Here is a 22,757-nt window from a genome sequence, read left to right on the forward strand (position 1 = left end):
ATATCTATCTATCTATCTATCTATCTATCTATCTATCTATCTATCTATCTATCTATCTATCATTAGATTTTATGGAGATCACAGATATCTTTTTATCCGTCCATCTTAGTTTTCTGTTTATCTTTATTCATGATATATTACAATTGTTTATCATTTTTATCCAGCTTAATCATTCTGTTGCCTTCACTTCTCTCTGTCGAGCTGATTTTAAGTTCTTCTCTGATCGGCTCACCTTTGTTGTCGTTTGTTGATCGCGGGACTCGACTCTGCCCCCTAAGGTTTCTTGCGGTACTGCGATTGTTGGTCCACGCTAGTTATCTTTGCGGAAAAACAAAATGAGAAAATTTGGGCGATGTATCCATAAATCACTTTTCCAGAGGACCTGTTGATGAAAGCTCCAGCGTGAAAACACTCATTTGTTTACTTTATGATATTTTTGTCCAGTCTGATGTTTCCTCCTGTACAGTTTCCTCCTACGTCTGTTGTCCTCCACTATTGCATCTTTATTGTGTGTGTGTGTGTGTGTGTGTGTGTGTGTGTGTGTGTGTGTGTGTATAATGAATCATATATTGTCTGAGTTGTTACAGTTGTTAAAAAGCTGATGGATGAATGCAGTTGTGGGTGGACAGCAGCAATAAACATCTCCCTCTGTGTATATGTGTCTGTGTGTGTAAGTGTGTGTACGTGTACGTGTGCTTGCGTGGTCATTCATCTCTTCTGCAGTTTGTGCCTGTTGTGCATGTGTTTGTGCGCTCTACCTGCATGTGTCCAGCTGTTTTGTTGTGCGCTTTATATAACATATCTAACACACACACATACGCACGCACCTTTTCTCCCTCTCTGGCCATCCTCGCTCTCCCACTGGTCTCCGTTCAGTAAAATATTCATACTTTTCTGCCGTTCCTTCAAACCCGGATTATAAATCTAGCAACCGTCCTCGTGCGAGACGGATCCGTCCACCCGAGGCAGCGAGATCTGTGTGAGGTTTATTCCAGCGTGGCTGTCAGGAGGTCAGCATCATGATCACAGTGGCCATCTTGTTGCCTCACCATTAGCAACTCTGCATCTGTAAAATCCCTTTCTTGGGTTTTTTTTCCAGCATTTAACATAGCTTTAAAAAAAACCATTTACAACGACTGTTTGTTGATCGGCAGGACAGAATTCGCCAAACACAGTGGAGCGAATGATTCATTCAGTCTTTTCCAGCTAATGGTGTGTTGAAGAGAAACAGCTATTTTATTGTTTTTTTAAGAGGACCCATTCTTCATACTAGCCAAAAGAAAAGCAAGGGAAGATTATAAATATCAATATACTGCAGTTCCGGATTTTAAACTGCATTTTTGCTCTGCACTCTGGTTTTTCTGGTCCATTCTTTTGAATATTGTCACAATATTCTGAACCCTGGATTGCTTGTTTGAGTGTGGGTGGAGCGACGTCATCGTCAGGGGGCTACTTTGAGAGAATTAACGAAAAATGTATTTTTTCATTTGTGTTGACTTTGCAAGTGTTTCAATTCAATGCAACTTTATTTATATACCCACTGTTACAGTTATTAGGCGTTTAAATAGTATAATGGCGCCTGTCTTCTAACAGTGGCCACCAGGGGGCGAGGCTTTGGGGGTTTTTTGGTATATTTTCACTGAGATTTAAGGAGATCTTATCACGTCTTTTCCTGTTGTGTTAAATATTCATGTTCAGCTATTTGCAGTAACATTTAATTAAAGCCCGATTTATGTACGGGTAGCAATTATTTTGCATTCTGTCCAGTTTTTAAAGGAAAGTTGCTCCACTTGTGTCTTTCAGCAGACTGGCTGTTGCAGTTGTTTGAAGTTTAGTGTAGTCCATGCAACCTAATTAAAGGCAAACCTTTGTTTTTGCACATTCTGCAGTAATTGATATATTTTAACACCTTTTCTTTACTGACAATTTTACTCCCGTGTGATGAGCCACAAACCAGTTAAGGCACTTTTGTCCATACCGGCCTGCTTCTTAAAGTCTAATTTTCTGTGATGCATGGAAGCGGAAGAGGAGTTTCTTCCCTATTCATGACCGTGCACGACAGTTACAACATTTAACAGCAGGAACGAGAGCAAAAAACATATTTTTGCCCAAGGGACGACTTTAAACTGTAGACAGAAACGGTCTTTGCATATCCATTAGTGGCCCAGTTTTGTTCCATTTTATGATTCTCAAGCAGGTTTATGGATAAAACCTGTTCAGGAATGCTAATATGCCAGCTGACCTCTGCTCAGTAGAAAGGAAAAAGGGAAAAGTACACGACACAGGATCACTATACTACACTAGAACATTTTGGAAGATGGCTGCAGGGTTTTTTCCTCCCGTTCAGCCACGAAAGCATTAGTAAGATCAGTTGCTGAAACCCACTGAGGTGTGACTGCAGGTCAGATCCCTCAGTTCCTATGCTTTTCGTGTGTTGCTAGCTTTGAGAACTTTGCATAAAATTTTCCCAATCAGGTAAAAATAACCCCCCTTGTGCTGTCTATTTGGCACATAATGTCGTTATTGAATATCCTTATGATTATTTTTATTTTTCACTTTCTGTACATCTGCGGACACAGCTAATTTTCTGGACTGTGCAAGCCACATGTGAATTTATCTTTTGGCAACCACATGTAGAGAATGTCATTTAACTGAGCCACTCAATGTGTGATCAATCCATCAATGCCAGGAACGATGCAAACAGGCCGATAAAGTTCTCCTCGCTGCACGAACTCCACTTAAAGTGGGGCAGCAGCTCATTAACTGTGCCTGAAAACGGGCTGAGTCAATGCTAGCTTTCATCCTCGTGCGCTGATAAGGCTTGGAGGGGGTCAATAAACATTAACAAACAGGTTCAGTATTGATAAAGAGAACGCTGACGAAGGAGAAACAATGTTGGCCATATAATCTGCAACTGCAAGATATGATAACAAATTAGGTCCGTTTGGCTCTAAGTGTCGGGCTTTTGCTCCGAGGAGCCTTTAGTTGGAACGGCATCCCTTTAAATCTGTCAAGACAAACTCGTCTTCCTCGTTTCTTTCCCTTAAAGGTGCTGCCTTCATCTTTTCCAGCACCACTATAATCCAAGGACATTTGCATTCAGGCCGACCCGATGTTTCACATTTGGAATGAACCAGGTGCTCCTCGAACCGGCGGATGAGGCAACAGTCGCCCGAAGGTGCGACTCAAGAAGCCTCTGCTATTGAATCTGCTATAAAGCTGGAAAATTCAAGGTTCCGTGCAGCGAAGGGAATCTTGGCGGGTTTAGTCAGATTCTCTTTGATGAAAACACCCCCTGGAGAGTCAGCGAAGAAAGCAGCACGTGGCTGAAAAAAGTGTCAATTTATACATTATTGACAATATCACAAAAGTAAACGCAAAATCTTTTAAGCCTCCTAACAGGCACAGCAGTTTCTAGGTGCCCATTTTATTTAACAGGTACCAGTGCTGACGCACATGTCTGCAACATTAGCCAGCAATGCACACACCAGCTACATGAAAGCAGGTACCCTCAGCAGATTTGCTGGCTGGCGTCACTAATGGAGGACAAATTATGTGTTTTTGGACCTTTTCCAGGTTAAAATCTTGATTTAAGGTAAAGTAAATGTACTGTTCTGTTTCTTGGGAAACACCTGGGAACACTTGAGTAACATGAGCCAGGATCAGTGCTAATTGCGCCCCACAATGCAGACGAAAACTAAGGATCGGTGGCTTTTTGTGATCAGATAATCCCACAAACTCTCGACCAGGACACACACATTGGACTCTCCGGCTTGTGTTACATTGTACATGTACAATCCTGCGTGTTTTCTTTGCGACAATGCTGCCTTTAGTCCTCAGGATCAACCCGTCAGTAAGCCAGTAAGGTGGTTCTCCCCCTCTACATTTGCCAGATCCAGTTTAAGGGCACAGGTGTCAGGAAATGTGCTGGGAATCTTTGGGATTAGCACGGAACAGAAATTACTACGTTAGCATTGAGCAGAGTGATACGTACCAGATGGGAGTTTTTGTAAAATAGCGGCTAACAGATTGCAGATTTCATCCTTTGATACTTTCCCTCTGCGAGACGAACTTTCAGACCAGCCAGACCTGACGGACCAGAGCAGAGGACTGGTTAGTCCAAGAGAATCCATCCCGCTCTCTCACAGCAGTTGCCTGCAACAACCAGCTTTGCTGAAACAACGTGGAGCTAAATAGAGGCAAAGCCAGTCGGGAAGAGTCGATATCGACGCCTCGGTGCTGGAGAGCAGCGGGGAATCGTCCCCGTGGTGTTTGTAGCAGGACAGGAGTTGGTTTATATTCACATCCAGTCATTTAAAGTGGGACTGGGTTCCGCAACTCTTCTCCATATTCCGTATAGCAGGCGTTCGTCACCCTTTTCGACAGCACAGGTGTCTTAAATCTGACAGCACGGCCTGATGCTAGGCCCCCAGGTGGCTAGTCGGCTAGCACTGCTGCCTCACAACAGGCAGGTTCAGGGGTTTAAGTCTGGCTCACTGTCTGTCCAGAGAAAACCAAATTTTCCGGACGACCGCGATGGCCCGAACGATCCTCGCAACCAGGCAGCTAAACCAAGGAACCTGTCCTTCTAGGTCACAGCCATCCATTATGGCGGCGCCCACGTTCCGGCATCGGCGGCCCCTTCCTCCTGCAGTAATGGATTGATCAGTGGTGCATGTTAAATCACAAGGACAAAGACATGGCATGCATACGGGTACGCTCCAACACAAGCGCGCACAACAGACAAACAAACCCTGTGGCCGCGGTGAAAGAGGGGTATTGTTCACTTCCGACTCCCCCTCCTCCATCTTCCGAGAGGGGAGAAGAAAGGGTGACCCAAATTTGACACGAGCGGGGTGCGTGTCGTCAACGGTGTCCTTCTTTACCTTTTTCTTTTAACGAGTGAGCGCACAGTACGGGCACAGGCACAGGCACACCTGCGAGTGTTTCCGCAGCAGGTAACCAGTGCGGTTACCTCACGTGCACACACCTAACTCATGGACACGCCTCGCACCGCACAAACACTCACAATGTGCAGGTTAGTGCCACATGAGTGCTTGGTCTGCTTGTCTGGTCGGAGTTAGGGGGGTGGGGGTAGGTCATGCTTAGCTGCCGGGGGAGTGACCGGCATACCTTTACAGGCCGCGCACCAATTGCATCCCTCCTCCCTCCCTCCCCAGTCCTTTTCCCACCCCAGTAGGCTCCAGTCATGTAGCCAGGCTGCATTCAGCGGAGCCTGGCTGCTATCTGAAGCATGGATCTACGACTGTTTACCGTCCCTCCCGTTCCGCTTTAAGCGCTGCCTCATTTGGGACTCGGCTCTTGCGCGGGCTCTTCCAGGCTTTTGGCTTTAAACTCTCAACTGGGGGAGATTCAAGTTCCTATCGTGAGTAAACGCAAACGCTGTCAACTTCTGGTGTGCTAACCAGAAGTTGTTGATAGTTTATTCTGGTGTCAACGCCAGGGCTTCGACCTCATCGCAGGCAAGGCAGATTAGCCTGGAGACCCTGGAGAGTGATGGGAAAATTAGAGCCTGCAGGTGGATACTGAGGTGGTGGCAGTGATGGTGGGGCTTAAAATTAAAAAAGGAACACTCCCACAGGCCGATGTTGGGCACTGAACGGTGGGCTTTCATTCCAGGTGTTGGCTTATGTTAAGGGGAATTTAGCAGATTCTAAAGAGCACATGTATGTATGAGGCATTGCGAAGTTTGCTATAAACTTCTGTGTGGAGAAAGAACTCATCCAAGTCGGTGTTTCACACTTTTGACCTCTTTTTCCTTCCTCCTCATACGCCTGGATCATCAACACTTTACTTTTTTACTTTTCTGTAAATCCTAAAGTATTTCATCGTCCTTGTCTTCAGCTTCATCGCTTTCCTCCGCCTACGTCTGCTCCTGCTTCTCGTCGTGTTTCCTATTTCCGATCCTTTCGTCTTTCTCCTGCACCGTCTAACCTAGCGTCTGGCCCCCGTCGCTGTCCTCCTCCGCCTCACTGTCGCCTTCATCTCTTCCTTCTCCCTCTTCTGTCACTCCCTCTGCCCCCTGTTGACGCCGCCAAAGAGAAGTTTTGGCTCCCGCTTGTCGTTTGTTAACTGGCTGATCCTGCTGTGAAGGCAATACGGAAACATAGAGTTATTAGCCTTAATTACTGTACACAGCAAACAGACAGCGCTCTAGCATGATCAGCAGGTGGGTAATGCGTTTCTGTTAATAAAAATAGCGAGCTACCATGAATTGTGCTTGCTAAGTGGAAACATATAATAAAGCACGGGTTGCAACGGAGACGAGCAGTTATTTTTTTGCTGTTTTTCTTTTTTTCTCTTCACTTTATGAAAGGCTGCGCCTGATGAGATGAGGCAGCACTACATCGGTGCCACAACAGCAGGACACCAGTGAGGGGAAGGAAGCGAGCCTTAAAAACTCGCGGGGGTGTGGATTAGCATAAATTAAACTCGCCATAAACATGTCCGTCTGAATCAGTCCGACGTCACAACTTGGTCTAATTTTAGAACTGAAGTGGCAAAGTTCCATGTGATGAGCAGAGATGGGACGTTGGATGCGGGTCCCCCCTCCGTGGGGGCTAGACTACTGCTCCGCCATGTCTCCGCGATAGCCTGGATTGGCCAAACAGAGCATGAGGCTTTGTCATCTTCTATTTTGCAGCATTTCAATCATAAAACCTTGAGGCCTGTCTGTATCTTCTGAAGCTTTTTTCCATCCTGTTGTTCCCTTTTCTTCTAAGTTGCTTTGTTCCCATCGGAAAAGCGAAAAAAGCATCCGACATATGGTGGAAAATCGTCTCAGGGGCAGCCCAGGCTGCGCGAGGTGTAATCTTTTACTTTGATGCAATGTAATGATGTCTGGCATCCTTTGGTTTTATAAAAGCTCTTCAAACGTAACCGAATAACCTTTTAAAATTCACAGTGGCCGAGCAGAACAATTCAATCACCTTAATCCACTGAAAAGCACGTCAGAGTCGTTCCGTGCACAGAAGGCGCCCCGTGTTTCCTCTTCAGTTCTGAGGTGGAATAATGCTTGTGGCGCTCGTTTTCCTGCCGCTGGCAGCTCCTGGTTTTGGCCCAAGTAGCATGCTAACAGCTGCAAACGAAATGTTCTGAACAAACGGCGCTAACTCTGCCTGTGGGTTTACTTCCTGCCTTTTTTGTGTGTTTGGTTAGTTGTTTTTAGGGAACAAAATGCAGGTCGAGACCCAAAACCGGAAGATTTTCTATAATTATTGATGCTTTAACCTTCAGTCGAATCTTTATTAGCGACATTAGCAGGAAGGTGATGCTAAAGAGGCAACAGTTCTGACATTGTGGGAGGCTAATAGGTCTGCTAACCAAAGGTCATCAACTGAAGAGTATGGAGCGAGAAACTTTATCTGACAGGAATGTAAAAACATCATTATCAATGCTCTTTGCCAGATAAGGAGGGGGTGCGATGCTATCTTGCTGCTCCTCCTTTCAAATCAGACCGTGTGGCCAGGCAACCGTGTACTACACGGAGGAATCCATATTATCTCCAGATGCAATGACTGCTCAATAAAGCTGCCAGCATGAGAGCGCTGGAGTATGGAGGCTTTGGGGATGAGTGGAAGGAGGTTCAGTCGAGTCTTTGGGGTAAGGTATTGGCTAAAGGGTATTTGGAGTGTGTGTCTGTGTGCGCGTGCATGTGAGACAAGGTGGGGGGTTAAGAATCCAGTCACAGTGCCCTGAGGGAGAGCGGCCTAAGCCGTCGGGGCGGGACAGAAAGAGCCGGATATTGAGAAGAAATGCGATGGAGGGAACCAAAGGCACAGAGTGAGCGGCGGGAGGGAGAGCCCTGCGAGGGTCCCGGGCAAACTTTTTGGTCTCAAATTCCGTAGAGAGGGAAGCAGCAGATGAACTCCCTCTTTGCTCTTGTTTGTGCAAATAAAATATCTGCTCCAGATTTGTGTGTTTATGCACATGCAGGGGTTCAGATACACTGTTAAAGCCTCTTCTCCTGTGTATGTGTGTGTGTGTGTGTGTGTGTGTGTGTGCGCGGGCAGACTTTGAAGAGCAGTTGTACGACACCAAGCTGACGGGTCAGACGTTCCGGCATCCGTCCTCTCAGGGCTCTGACGACACCTCTCTCAGCCATTCGCCGATCTCCCTCAACAACAAGAGGCCTGACTTCATCTTCCTGGTACGGAAGCGCACTCTGACTCCTGGACGCATCATTCGGTCCATAATTGTTTTTCATCGCCATTCAAGGATCCCAACCTTTACGTTTGTGTGCATTTGCAAATGAAGGATAAGTCCATTTCACGCGGCTTTCCTACCGCGGCGCTACGTTAAAAATCCACTGGAAAAGCGAAGCCAACAGCCCCGCTCGCTTCTGCCGCCCCTATGTTTTTGCACAGACGACCGAGGCGCTGCACCGTGCAGCATATGCCAGTGCCGTTTTATATTTGTCAGGATTAGTCAGCATCATTTTCACACCCTCAGCAGGTTTCCATAAACAGCTGCCAGCGCTCCTATTGTCACTCGCAAACGTCGCTAATATCCGATCGGGGCCGCAGCAGCTTTGCCACTGATATAACAGCGTGTTTTTAAGGCTTTAGTCGCGTTAATGTACGTGAATCAGTGCATCCTGTATGTGCTGCTGTTTCCCAGGGTTGTGTTATTGCAGCCGTGTTGACGGCCTCATGCTGTGATTTTAACTCCAAAATGGCCGCACAGTTCCCTCAGGTGAATGCGCTGTTCCCTCAGCAAGCTGTTAAAATGTCGGCTAAGGTTCCTTGCCTTGCTCTGCGGCTCTCTGGCAGACACCAGCCTGCTGACAGATGCCGATCAGATGGGATTACACCTCCTGAGAGGCAACAGGGCCTGACTGGGCATTCTGGTTCACTTCATTTAGCAGTTGTATCCTGTTTATTTTGGAGAAATGCTCTATGCGGCCTTAAATCCAACACAAAAACAGGAGCCTAAGTTAACAATAAGTGGAAATAAGTAGAGAAATCGACATATTTTCGTTTGTTGCCATAGCAATCACCCGTGTGATCCGAAACCAAACAAAATCCCAGCAGCGCATGACTGAGTTACAGGAACGGTCTGAAAGAACCACGCCAGACACGCTGACAACGAAGTCGGTCCTGTATCATCAAAGTTATATATCATGAAATAAAATAGAAATTAGAAATGGCCTTTATGCATCATTATAGATGCACACAAAGATGGATTCCACACACCATGGCTACCTGTCACTGCTTGTTGCTAGCTTAACAACAACCAAGTGTTCATTTTTTCTGTTCTAGCCGGCGTCTAAACAGCTCTACGAAGATGAAACCGCCTCCTCGGTGTTCGGCCTGAGGTCTCTGACCAACCCGTCCCCCTCTCCGACCCCATCGCCCTGCAGCTCGGACCGCCCCCTGCTGGGTTGGAGCAGCAACAACAGCAGCAGCAGCACCGCCACGTCCACCGCTGTCGGACCACCAGTGGCCGAGAAACCACGCTGGCACCACGGCAGACGCACGCCAGGTCACTTCACTCTTACCTAGTCAGATTCGTGTAGTATCACATGTTTTAGACTTCAATTACTTCACCGATTCACGCTCGAGTCAATCCATCAACTGGAATAATAATTCCAAAACGTGAATGAGATGTGAAGCTTAAGCTGAGCTGGGGAAGGATGGATGCCTTCCAGAACTGTTTTTATTAGAATTTATGACTTTAATATGGAACGTCTTCGATAAATAACCTGAAATTGAACATTATAACTGCCGAGATGAGGCTTTATTGGAAGTAAAGTTCATTTTGCAGCTGTTTGATGGTTCTAGATACCTGAATTAAAATTCAAAATATGCACATAACTCAAAACAGGAAGTCTTATTGTCATGCAGCTGCTCAATTGTGGGAAATTATAGGACGACAATAAATCCAGGTGTTACTAATGTGGAGAAAAGGAAAATATCTGCATAATTTAGGGCCAGTTAATTGCAGGGCAGCAGCATAAATTAGAGCAGATCTACTCAATTAGAAATAAAAAGCATAGCCCTCTACCTGATGTCCCAGGGCATTATTATGGGATAGTTATTGTCCGACCCGTGCGAAGCTCGATCCCTGTTGTGAAACAAAACTGCTTCTACTTTATCACTGAAATCAGAGAAAATACAGCAGCGACGCTTTGTTCAGGGACCGTTTCTGCAGTGCAGATGTCCTGACAGAGTTAAAGCTGGATGATGTGGACGTCGGCGTGGGGGAGGGGGCGAGAACGGAGAAGCAACACGAGTGGACGTGGCCAACGTTTTCTCCTTGTGACGGCCGTCGCCGTGGCCTTCGCCCATCTCTTCGCCCATCTCTGTCTGCGCGCTGTCAGAGCTGTTAGTATGCTGCGGTCCTCCTCAGTAACATCGCTCTGACACTCCAGCTCCCACCAGCCTCCCCCTTGTTTACTCTGCGTGCATGCGTGCTGCTGCGTGTGTTTTGGTGTTTTCTCCTGGCTTTTTTGGCATAGCAACTGCTTCGTCACTGGGCGTCGCTCCCCTCTCCGCTTTAGCATCTTCGCCTCTTCGCTCTTTCCCTCCCTCCTGTTCTCGCTCTGCCTCCCTCACCCTCCTCACCCACCATGTGGAGGAGTAGAAGGTCAGGTATGATGATGCATGCCTGTGGCGTCGCACTCAGTGGGTATTCACTTCCGTTTAACCGAAAAAAGAGGTGAGCCATCGGTGACAGACTTTTGAGATATTGATATATTATTGATATATTTAATATACGTAAATAAATTCATGATTTATTTTTCCAGTAGTATTTTTTCCCATAACAAAACATGTAAAGTTACAGAATATTCATATAATTTTCTTGCAACTCAAAATTTTGTGCCTCCCATGGAGGGACTAGTTTAATTCGTGGATTAACACGCATCTGGTGCTCTTGCCTGTTCTTCCTGCAGCTGCTGGATGCTTTATGAGGAATAAAACAATGAATCTATTAATACTAATGGAGGAGAATTGCCAGTGCGGCTCAATTGTGTCTCCTGAAATTATTTTTTACAACAAATAAGCATTCAGTCGCAGCGGATTGTGCTTTCAAGACTCTCATTAGATCACTCCACTCCTTGTTTTTGTATTTTTGTTGTATTTGTACATAGAGGAGTGTGTGTTTATTATTTAAAAAAAAAAAGATGAGACAGAGAGACATCCTTCAACCTCTCTGTAACCCAGCAAACAGGTAGCTTGCAGCCAGCTTGCTGTTGCCATGGTAACACTCTACTCTTCCTCTCTGTTTCCTAAAAAAAGAAATGAAACTGGGGATGCAAGCGACGGGCACTGGGGGGGGTGGTCAAGGAGGAATGCATGGAGGATGATGGGAGAGCGTGCTTGTGTCAAGGCTCCCCTGGCTCCGCCCACTTCCTCTCTCGTCCCGGCAGTTATGAATGAATTTAGGCGAGTCGAAAATGGAGCGGCGGGTTATTGCAGTCAGATCAACAGGGAGGAACAGGTTAAATTGTTAAATTTTCAGCTTTACCTTTTCTATCATTGCGATTTTATTCTAGAAATCTCTGTTAGTCTGCATTTGATATAATTTTCAGACTCCCAAGTAAACGCTAAAGGTGCCTGTTCTTGCTAGTAAAAAAAAGGAGGGGGGGGGGGGGTGAAGGCAAGGAGACAATAAGACAAACAAACCATCTTCATGTCTCTCCCTCGTGTGGGCTGAGGATAATTAAAATATCTTTCATTAATGATGACAGGAGAAATTCAGAGACTGAATGACAGCAGAGACGTTGTCAGACAATGTTAAATAAAAAAGGATATTCTACATTTGCCCCAACAATCTGAGCTGCAACATTTGTCTGTACGAACATAGAGAGCAGAGACATATTACAGAAGACAAGACATTGTATTTATCTCGCTCGGTGGCTGAAACATTCCTCAGTGTCTGCCGGATGACTGCACGAACCCAAACAGTCTTATTTATTTATGCACGAGGAACAGTAAGCAGTGGGTGAGCTAAACAGGCTGTCTGGAAAGGATGGATAAAGCCACGAAAAGATTAGAAGAAAGATTCTGAATTTTAAAGCGACTGGGCAATCTCCGATTTCTACTGAAGAACGTGTTTTTAAAGCCTAATTTAACTCTGAATCTCTTGTCATTCTGCGATTTGCAGCATTAATGTCTCGGTTGCGGGTACTTTTACGTCTAATGTGTGGTCTGTTTAATGGTTTTACAAAACATAAACGTAGAACTCCATTTCTAGATAGGCACACAAAACCACATTAGTGCTGGTTTTGAACTATTGGTTCAACAAAAGCGTGCTGTTTTTAGGGGTGTTTGAAGGGCAGGTGATGAATTATTCATGAAACTAATATAAAGGTGAATCATAATTCAAAAGGAATCCTACTATTTACATGCTAATGGATTAAAGAACAATTTTTAGACAGCACATTGGGCTTATTAGCTGATTCTTTCATCTTCATCTCCCAAGTAGCTCAAACATTTGTAATTCTGTGTTGTTCGATGCTTGAATGTATAATTCATGCCAGTGTTGTAACAGGGGCACACTGGGAAATGAAATGGAACCAATGTGTGAAGTAGTTTTCGACAGCAAGAGACAACAAGACCAAATTTGAAGCTGAACAGTATGAGTCTATATGTTTAAGGGTATAACGGCGCATTTTGGCCCAAAAACCGGATGCAGTTTACGCCCCTTCAGCTCACAGCCACCACCTGACGTGCTACGCCATTGCTGCTAGCTACTGTTGCGATAGATCAAGCTGTAAAGGTCCACCTCCGCGCTTTGTGTATGCAAATACACTGGGGCTGCAATCACTCGCTGGTGCATTTATTCGTAAATCAAACCGCTTCACTGATTTTTTTGTGTTTGCTATAACTGTTTTTCTAATGGGAGACCACATCATGGCCCCACTGTGGAAAATGAAACCTCACTAAATTGGCATCATATTCATGCAGGCGACTGATTTTGTTATTCCTCTACGAGGGCTGCTAGTGGTATAAAATAATGCTGATGGCTTAACAGAAGCTGAGTCATGCAGCCACGTTAGCGATGACGCTGAATGTTATTGAGGTGATCGCGGGGGTCCTGAACGCCTACTATGACACACTGGATTACTGTGTGTAAGATGGAGACATCGGAAGAACAGGGGACCACAACAGCATCGTGGGTTGTTCCACGGCAGCTGTTGTGCATCAGTCCGAACTTCAAACACAACTGTATAACATCAAGAAGATGATTCATGGCAGTAGAAAAAGGGATGGTGTTTCATGTAAACAATAATCTGTAGGCTGGGCTCCTCCTGTGCTCCTCCTCCAACTGCTCAACTACTTTTGTCTCCCCTCCAGGTGAAGGAGAAGGTGGGGGAGGAGGCAGATTCCACGGCGTGGACCTCCTTCAGCACTCGACGTCCCCATCCCCCTCTCTAGGGGACCCCTCCCCCCACCAGCCTCGCTCCTTGGAACCAGTCACGGACAATTGTCACCAGAACCTCCCCTTGAGGAAAACACACTCTGACCTCGAGAAAACTGCACCCGCAGGTGGCTCTGGCTAATTACCAAAACTTTTTTTGACCCCAAGTCTATTTCCTCTGAGTCGTACTTTACCACACATTTTCTTGCATTCCCTGTTACTGTTCCTTTTAACTCAACTCAGCAAAATACTAAAAAGTTGCAAAAGAACTGGGTCAACAAAAAAAGAAGTCAATATGCATGCTTTTTAAGCTGAAATACTTTTGATCCCACCCGAACACTGTACCCCGCATAGCATGCTTTGTTTAACCCAATTTATTATATTCCTATGTGCCTTTGCCACCATGGATTTAACCCATGTCCACAAGGGCCACGGCATTCTTGAACTGTCAAAGCTTTCCACTAAATTTTGTTCTGATGAGTTCATTTGAGTTAATTCTCCCTTTCTCCACCCTCTCTATCAGATCACACTTTGGAGCAGCATCCCTCTGACAAAATTCATCCAGAAAGTATGAACCACTCTGGGCTTCTGTACTCAAACACACCATCTGCTTCCTGGAACGGACCGAAGGGCTCTACCTTTTCTCCGGGAGCATGGAACGAGCATTGCAACTACGGCATAAACAAAGGGCCAGCGGTTCCTCCCAAACAGCACAGTGTCATCGGTAACGTGCGTGGAACGCAGGATGGCGTGATGCTGGTGAGCACAGGACAGCCAGCGAGCTCACATTCCAGTTCATTCACCTCAAACCTTTCCAGTAGAGACACAAATAACATGTCAGGGATTTCACTGGCAACCGTGATGAGGGGGAAGAGGCGTGAGACTGAAGGGGCTGCAGCAGATGGAATGGGAGGGGGAGCAGGGGAGACAGTTAGAGGGCGGGAGAGGTCTGCACGTTCCATAGCAGCAGCAAACGCCTTCAAATTTCGGGAGCGTTCGCTTTCCACGCCGACAGATTCGGACTCCTTCTGCTTTATGGAAGGCCAAACGGATGGCAACATCTTGTCCACGGGGAATGGCAATGCCATGGCAATAACAGACCACCAACAGCATCATAACTTCTTGGGATTGGCTCAGAACTATGCCCTTCAATACCCTCGGGGGAGCTCCGAGGACAGCGCCAGCACCACAGACACAATCTCTGTTGGAGCTTCAGACTACAGCACCGAGGGCCGCTTGCGCCTGCGCTCTCGCTCCATCTCCCTTAGGAAGTCCAAGCGCAAGCCACCGCCTCCTGTGAGAAGTGTCTCTCTCATGAAGAACCTTGGAGAAGCAGAGGGAAGAATACACAGAGAAGGCGGCCTGTACAGGGACGGCAGGCCAAAGAGCTTACACATACCCCGAGACCACTATGTGGACTTCCAGGCTGATTTTCTTTTACCCAGCCCCGCGTGTACCCCAAAACCCATCGTCCAAGTGCAGGAGCTGGGTCATATGGGCACTGATGGACCTCCCAGCTTGGAGATCCAGGCACCGGATAGGGAAGGAGAAACAGAGCTGAACTTCCCCACTCACTGGCAACTTGGCGAGTGGAAGAATGACCCTTACAGGTAAAACCGAAACTCCTGAATATTCATTTCTTTTCACATTGTTCAGTCATTTGGTAATTTGTTCTCGAACTCTATCCTCCAGGTCTCTATCAGGATCCAGCACTGCAACAGGTACCACAGTGATTGAATGTATGAAAGTCAGAGGTAGCTCAGAGTCTCTTCTCGATTCACCATCCACCTCAAGGGCGACCTCACCCTCACAGATTTGCATGGAAACCGATATTAAAGGTTCCTCACCTTTCAAACCCCCAGGTCTTATGTCCCCATCGAGTGGCTATTCCAGTCAGTCAGAGACTCCCACCCCAACTGTCCCGATTAGTCAAGCAGCAAGTCAGGGGACAACAGGGAACATGGGGACATCAGGGTGTAAGTTGCGCCCAAAGATCCCAGAAAGAAAATCATCGTTACCTTCACCTAAAGACCCAGCTGCAAGGTCAAGATTATCCTTTGAAATGCCTACAAATGCACATCTGGAGCTCTCGTCAATCAAGCCAAAGCAAAAGGCCAGCAGACGGCATTCTGACACCTCAACAGCACCAAAGCCAGGAAAAATCAGCCCCAATTCTTCACAAGCACTGCCTGTGGTCACCCAGAATGAATTGAAAACAGTTCGACTTCGCTCTGTCTCTCGTGGCGACCTGGAAGACTGCCCCGATGGAGCATCCGACACAATCCTGGAAGAACATGGACGAGCTCACGCTGACAATCCCAGCCCACCACCCATTTTACCAAAACCCAAACCACCTGTCGCTGTCAAACCCCCTTTGCCAAAGCGCCCTTTGAACCTCCTGCTCAAGTCTCCTTCCCCCTCCTCCACTTCACCTCTGGCCCTTGATTCACCTCCTGCCTCACCTGTAGAGCGTCCTGTTCCTCTTGGCAACATCTACAAAGTCATGAAAAAACCCAAACCCAAAAAACCACCACCTCAAACGTCAAACAGCCCGTGTGCTTTCCCAGATTCTGCCTCAGCTCTACACATGCCCTACGACCCTCCTTTACTCTCTCATTCCCAGTCGTTTTTCGATCTCCCACCCCTTCCAGAACCACAGCCTCTGCTTGAAGACCCAATGATGGAGCCTGAATTTGATGCCGACCCGGAGATCCAGCTTGGTACTGGAGGTGGAGGATCACTTCCTTCCCCCTGCAGTAACGAGGAAGCTCCAGAACTTGAGGACAAGAGCAAAACACTTCCGACAAGAATGACAATATCCTGTCTAGCAGAAATGTCAGATAAAAAGAAACCCAAGGTGAGGGGAAACTCCTTCCACATAATATGCTTGCCTTAGGATTATTGCCATGCTCACCTTGTTCTAAATGCTTTCCAGGTTCCCCCTCCGGTCCCAAAAAAACCAAATGTTCTGCTCCTTTCCTCATCCACCAGTCCATCCGCCAACGGCAATGCAGAACAACATATTCCCCCGGCCGATAGCCCAGTCGGTCTTCAGTCTCACGTAACATTTTCACCTGAAGATTTCTCTAGTACCAGTGTTCCCAGTATGCTGGAACCTGAGAATCACCTGGGAACTGATGGAGAGAGTTCAAATGAGTCATCACTTCAGTCTACTCTGCAGGATTCTGCCATCATGGAGCTTGAAGGGAAAATGTCCAGCACAATATTTGGAGAAGGTATAGAAAAATAAACTTCTAACTTGTCACTTGAAGGTTTTTAACACGAGGTTTCATTTGAAATACAAATTGAACCCGCGGTGAAATGAGCGAGACAGTGTTGATTTGTGGGTAATGATTCCTCCCTCCTGCTCAGATGACTTGGCAGTCGGTGAAAAGACAGAACTCCACATTTCCGAGGAAACAGATGACGACCTGTTGACGAGCACACCTCAAACACACACCACTGAAGACCTGTTCACAATTATCCACAGGTTTGCTCATGGTGCACACGTCTCCCAGTCTCTGTTGTTTCTCTCTTTCTCTCTCATCTAGTCTCTAAGCAACAAGTGTTCACAAGATCACCTTGCATGATGCTGAAAATAGCTTTAAAGATGTGGAGACGTGGTGGGAAGAACTGATGTTTTCATTCCTTATGTCATCAAATTTTTTCTTTCCTCAAAGAAGATTTCTTAAAAAATTCTTCTGTCAGATCGTGACCGAGAATTTTGCTAATATTCTCACCTCTTTGTTTAGGTCCAAGCGAAAGGTTCTCGGTCGTAAGGAGCCGTCGGACTCCTTCGGCAGCCGCCAGAGCCTGGTGTCCCCTGTCAAGCACAGTACCAGCGGCAGTGACCTGCGGACTTTGACCCTTGGGAGCAGCCAAAGGTCGAGCTCCCGCAACGAGAACTTCATGGCATTGCTTCAGAAGAAAGGAAGCAAGGCCTCCACCGGAGGAGCCAGAGTCTCTGCTATGGAGCTTCTGAAAAGCACAAATCCTCTGGCTCGACGGGTCACGGAGTTTTCAGCCACCCCTTCATCAACCGGGGAGGGAGGAGACACAGCCAGTGGCAAAGCCAACGATCAATGAAAGAAAATGGCTGTTGAAGATTCTTGACCAGGTCTTTTTGACAAAGCTACCCTTCGATTCTACTACGATATCGCTACAGCGGATGGGGCCCTCTGACTAACACGTCCAACCGGATCGCTCCAACTATTGACTGACCATTTGCACTGTCCAATCAAATTGGAGCATGTTTTGGACAGAATGGCTGACCCATGGTCGAAGCACCATTTTTTTCCTAGGCAAACCGGAAAAAGATAACCCCATGGAAAGCTTATTCAGCGAAAAGGTCCTATGGAGATGCTTCAACATCACATTATAATTCCTTTACCAGGAATTCATCATGGCTGGTGACAGAAGAACGAAAAGTCAGCGTGGATGAGAAGCAGTACAGGATATTTAGTGGCTGTTTTGGTCTCAGTCTTGAAGAAAAGAGAGGAGAGGATCATCCTGATCTAGATGATGACAGCTTTGTGACCAGCTACAATCCACTGGTTTCCCACTTAGCAGAAGAAGGGATCTAGGAAGTAAATGGAATAAATACCGAAGGACATTTACAGGATTTGGTCCATGCTTATTAAACTGTAGCTCTGGAGTCAGCAATCCTGTAGAGCTAGGAGGCCATTGTCTGTGGTAAATGCAATAGTGACGGACACAAACGGAATCAGAACCCAGCGGATGAAGTATTCGTGTTTTCGTTCTTATTTTTTCTGGAAAGTCGGAATTTTTTATTTGCCACCAAAGACGGGGCATGTGTCAGATTTCGTCGCTCATGCTGTAAATTGAACTTTCCCAAAAGCATTCCACAGAAACACAAAACTTGGAAAGCGAGCACTTTTTCATTTCTCTTGGAGGTGGTTTACATTGCGTTGATAACTCTCATCAATAGTTTTATTTTTATTTAGAAGTTTTTTTCCCCATATATTTTTACATATACTAGATTGCCATATATTGTACATGTCTGATTGGATTGTACTATATGTATCATGCGTAAAGATAAATGTAAAACATCTATCGTCATCATTTTGTGGATAAACAAAGACTTCATAATTTGGCAAGCAGCTTGGACGACAAACTGCCTGCCGATGGAAAACACACAGGCGCGCACACGGAAAAACACACGAAACAAGCCGATCTACGCAAATATGTGTATGTGTGCATGCGTTCAAGCAGAAGAAATCTCGCCTGTGGAGTTTCCTTACGGAGAGCATGAAGCAGGCCTGGTTACTTAACAGGGTTTTTATTCGGTTTGGTCTCTGATGACGGGGCCAAAGGACAGTTCTAAACACACCAGAGGGGGCCGAACGGCGTGTGTGTCCGTGTGTTTGTGCAAAGAGAAGTGCCAGGAATCAAGAAAACCAGAGCATGTTTGGCATTTTCATGTCCTTGATACACCTGCATATTTGTGCATCCCATGTCCTCTTTTTTGGGTTACAAGCCTCCGCCATCTGTTCATGAGAGAACCATTAAGCATCAATAGAAGCGATGCAGGCAGTGATTTGTACACTCTGGCTCTGATGACAATCATAGGTTTTGACCTTGTCAACAAGACCGTGTGGCATTGTAGGGACAAGACATCAGGCCATGAATTGTTAAAGACAGAAAGGAAACCTCACGCATCCGATATTAAAACCTGAGCTAATGTGGCGTATTTTGATACATTTACCAAAGCAGTAAACAGTACTACAGCGAGGACGAAACTTGGTCTGCCATATGTCATCTTATGGACAGAAAAGTTTATATTAATTACGCTGAACAGAATATCTTGCTGTCATTTGTCTTCTCTCAAAAGATAGGTGGCACCACACTCCATTTCATCATTCCTGTCGCTACTGGAGCATGAATTCCGTTTGTCAGCACGTAGTATCGTTTCTCTCTCCTAGCACATACAGCACAGTAGCACACGCTTCCTGTTTTCAATTTAAACGCGTAGCATTGCCTATCTCTCCTCTCCATCTTCATCCACCCTCCCCCACTCTTTCTCTTTCCCCTCTTCCTGCATCCAGTCTATGCATCTGAACTTGGTAGACGACACCAGATGAATGTCAACGAATGACTGTTCGAGAGCGCTAAAAGCATCTTGCGATCAACACTTTATCTCCTGCCTTTACTTATGCTTTTCCCCTTTTCTTTTTTAACATGCAAGAGTCGACATGGCGGATGGAATGAAAGGATCTGTATTCAGACATTAACGTTATCAAAGTGAAATCATAATTTTGGACTTTCCTGGAGCATCAGATAAGCAGCGATTCAGCCCTGACACCTCTCTTGTTCCCAATGGATGGATCTTATGGCGGGAACATGGTGCTATTGAACCTGAGCGCCCTCTGGTGGATGGAGATTGAAAAACGGCACTTATATCAGGAGAAAAAAACTCCCCATGCATCTTTCAGGTAGACTATCATCCTGAAAAAGAAGAGATTTTCCAAAAAAAAAGAAAAAAAAAGCATAAAATATCACCATTTATGAAGCCTAGTCCAGTGACGCTTGTTTTAAATATTTAGTGAATGAAAAAAAGAATAACCTATAAAACTGTATTTGTTTGCCTTGTACAAATTATGGGTGTCTTGCTGCAGCCCCAGCTGTATTTTTTTTAATCACGTTTTTAGTTTTATTTCAGATCTTATTATTGTACGCACACAAACATTTAAAAAATGTGGTAAAAAAAACAATCCCAATACAAGGTACATTCTTGTATAAAGACAGAGAGAGAGTGGGACTCCAGGTTGCAAAAGTGAGCAAATATATGCCCAAATCTGCATTCATACCCTGTGAAGGAGATGACAAAGGGAAGGTTTGCTTTTAAATGTTAGGTGGTGTGTAGACAAAGAGGCTCATGGGAATACTGGATAAAGAACAACCTTTCCTGCAGTTTTTACAAGAACAGAAAACTCACAATGCCATAAATAATGTGGGTGGGTGGACTCAGTGGCTGTAACTCAAGATACACTCACTTAAGTCAGTGTTTGGAGTAATTTTAAGATAGGAGACGATACTTTGCATTTGTACAGCCTCCCCCCGATTATCAGGCTGCCTTATTGTTTGAGCAAAGTAATCAAATGTCATTTGAGTGCAATCATTTGGCTCTAAAGGAGCCTGAATCCTCGACCCACTCCTGCAAAAGCCATGCCAATGTGCTAGAGAACGGTGTTTTTAGCTGAGCTGATACTCAGGTTTGTGGTGAATTTTTAATCCACTATCCCTTCTCGAGGAGGGTGACAGGAAAGGAGGGGAGATTCAAGCGACGCTGCGGATTTTCCTCCCTGCAAAGTGACAAAAAAAAAGTTGCTGGATGGAGAAAAAGTAGAGCGCTGTTAATTAATTTCCATCCTCGGGAAAAAAAAAAAACTGTTACAGAAGTAACTTGGAATGATTCATGTTATCTCCGAGAGGTAGATGCAGAGTGCACGTGTCAGCTGTCTTATCACGGGAAATGGTCCTGATAAAATAAGATTCTAGAAAGTTGTTATCACGCTATGTCAAAGTAAAGGTAAACATTTTAAGCAAGAACACAATCGAGGTTTTAAATTACTTTTAATTCCCAGCATTTCTGCCTATCTGTAGTTTATTATTTTAGACATTTATGTTGTGTATTTTAACCTAAAGGTACTTTAAGGTACTCTCTATAAAACTACACAAGTGGAAAAGTCACCAGCCATACATGTAACCTCAGTGAAATAATATCAGAATTAAACTATTATTGTTTATGTGTGTGTTGGCAGTCGAGCGGGATTGTTTGCAGATTTGGGTTGAGGAGTGTTGAAGTTTTGATGGCTTGGATATTGTACTTCGACAAAATGCCCTTCAACTGGCAAGAAACTCAATTCCAAAGGCTCAATTTTACCCCCAGTTTAGGTGTAGTACAGGCAGCTTTAAGAGTGTAATAATTAGAGAGAGTTTACAGAACAATTCTATTTTTTTTATTCCCCACTGAAAGAATTAAAGTAAAGTTGTGCATATCCTCGCTTCCCCTGATCCAGTGGTTTGATGAGGGGGGCTCACACACACACACACACACACACGCACACACACACGTACACAGACGATGCCTCCCTCTGCATCTCCGCAATGCCAATGTGATGAATTATCATTATAAATAAATTATTTTTCTTGCTTAAAAACAATATGCAAGTGTTTTGTCTGTGTGTTTGTGTTTCCAAGGTTGGCTTTTGAAGCCATGTTTTCCCCACAGAACAGCACAGCTCCAAAGATGCACAGTTTTTGAGTTTGTTGTTTTACACTGTTAATAACCTCCCAGAGAACAGACATCAGATCAAAATCTTCCCTCATATTAATCATCTAGTTGGAAATGCATCCATGTTTCTGCTTAATTAGTCATTGATTATTGTCAGCTATCATATGAAAGACACGTGTAATTAAGGGTGGCTTATATTTGAATTAACAGTGAAGAAATGTTTACATTTTTACAGCAATGTAAGCTCTGAATATGCTGAAAACCAAACATTGGTGTGTATGATTTATGTAAAGCAGTTTTAAACTGCAATGATTTTCTACAAGCTCTGCACATTTTTAGAAACACCAGTTTCCATGCAGGGCTGAGTTTGAAACATTATCCACGCCAATCCGAAGAGAAGACATTAAGGCAGATGTAGCTCCGGGGGACGATGCTCGTGCAGCACTCAGGCTGCCTGGCAGTGTTGTGTGCTGCAGAGACTAACTCATGGTTACCCACAAGTCCATTTGGGGCTGATGTCTTTGGAAAGACAAGGGAGGTATTTTATTTTTTCTGCAATTTTTTTTCTTATGTTCTACTTCTCAAATGCCCCCCCCCCCTTCCAAAAAACCCAAACAAACAAGAAACAGCATCTTAAAAACAGCAGATGTTTCTGTTTGAGCGCCAGGGTCACCTAGTGGAAGATCGCTGTTACTGCACCCACTTGCTAAACGAATAATACAAAGACATTACTTATTTAACTCAAATTTATAATAATTAACTAAAACCATCATAATTAAACATATTTGGATACTTGACTGGTTGCTGTTTCATATATGTACATATGAGCACAATTAGAGTCTCGTTAGAAAAACTATTAAAATAAATCAACTAAAAAGCACCTATTAGTAACACTTTTGTGTCATTTCTATGTTATTAAAGCTAAAATTATTTTGTTAACATGCTCATGTTGTATGTAAGACATGTTCTGTTGTCACACCCGCTTTGTACACGTCCATAAAGCTTATCTTTTACCTTAAATAACACCTCTTAACATTTCTGATCAAACTTTGCCCTATCATTATCATAAATCGTTGCTGAAGCTCATCACACAGCCTGCGCACATCACACGCACATC

At 45.1% G+C, this 22,757-nt stretch overlaps 1 protein-coding gene across 3 annotated transcripts in view; it reads left to right on the forward strand.

The window, feature by feature from the left end:
• Positions 1-21,569, forward strand: part of nhsl2 (NHS-like 2) — a 73,648-nt gene extending 52,079 nt beyond the window's left edge. For all 3 annotated transcript variants that reach the window (XM_057028077.1, XM_057028078.1, XM_057028079.1), the window contains exons 3-10: positions 8,034-8,170; positions 9,282-9,504; positions 13,323-13,514; positions 13,910-14,996; positions 15,079-16,243; positions 16,322-16,622; positions 16,759-16,876; positions 17,139-21,569. In XM_057028077.1, the coding sequence (XP_056884057.1) occupies positions 8,034-8,170; positions 9,282-9,504; positions 13,323-13,514; positions 13,910-14,996; positions 15,079-16,243; positions 16,322-16,622; positions 16,759-16,876; positions 17,139-17,472 (3,557 nt within the window). In that variant the 3' untranslated portion in view covers positions 17,473-21,569. The remainder of the gene's footprint in view (positions 1-8,033; positions 8,171-9,281; positions 9,505-13,322; positions 13,515-13,909; positions 14,997-15,078; positions 16,244-16,321; positions 16,623-16,758; positions 16,877-17,138) is intronic.
• Positions 21,570-22,757: the final 1,188 nt, after the last annotated feature.

This window comes from Takifugu flavidus, chromosome 3 (assembly GCF_003711565.1).
Source record: "Takifugu flavidus isolate HTHZ2018 chromosome 3, ASM371156v2, whole genome shotgun sequence".
Classification (NCBI taxonomy): Eukaryota; Metazoa; Chordata; class Actinopteri; order Tetraodontiformes; family Tetraodontidae; genus Takifugu; species Takifugu flavidus.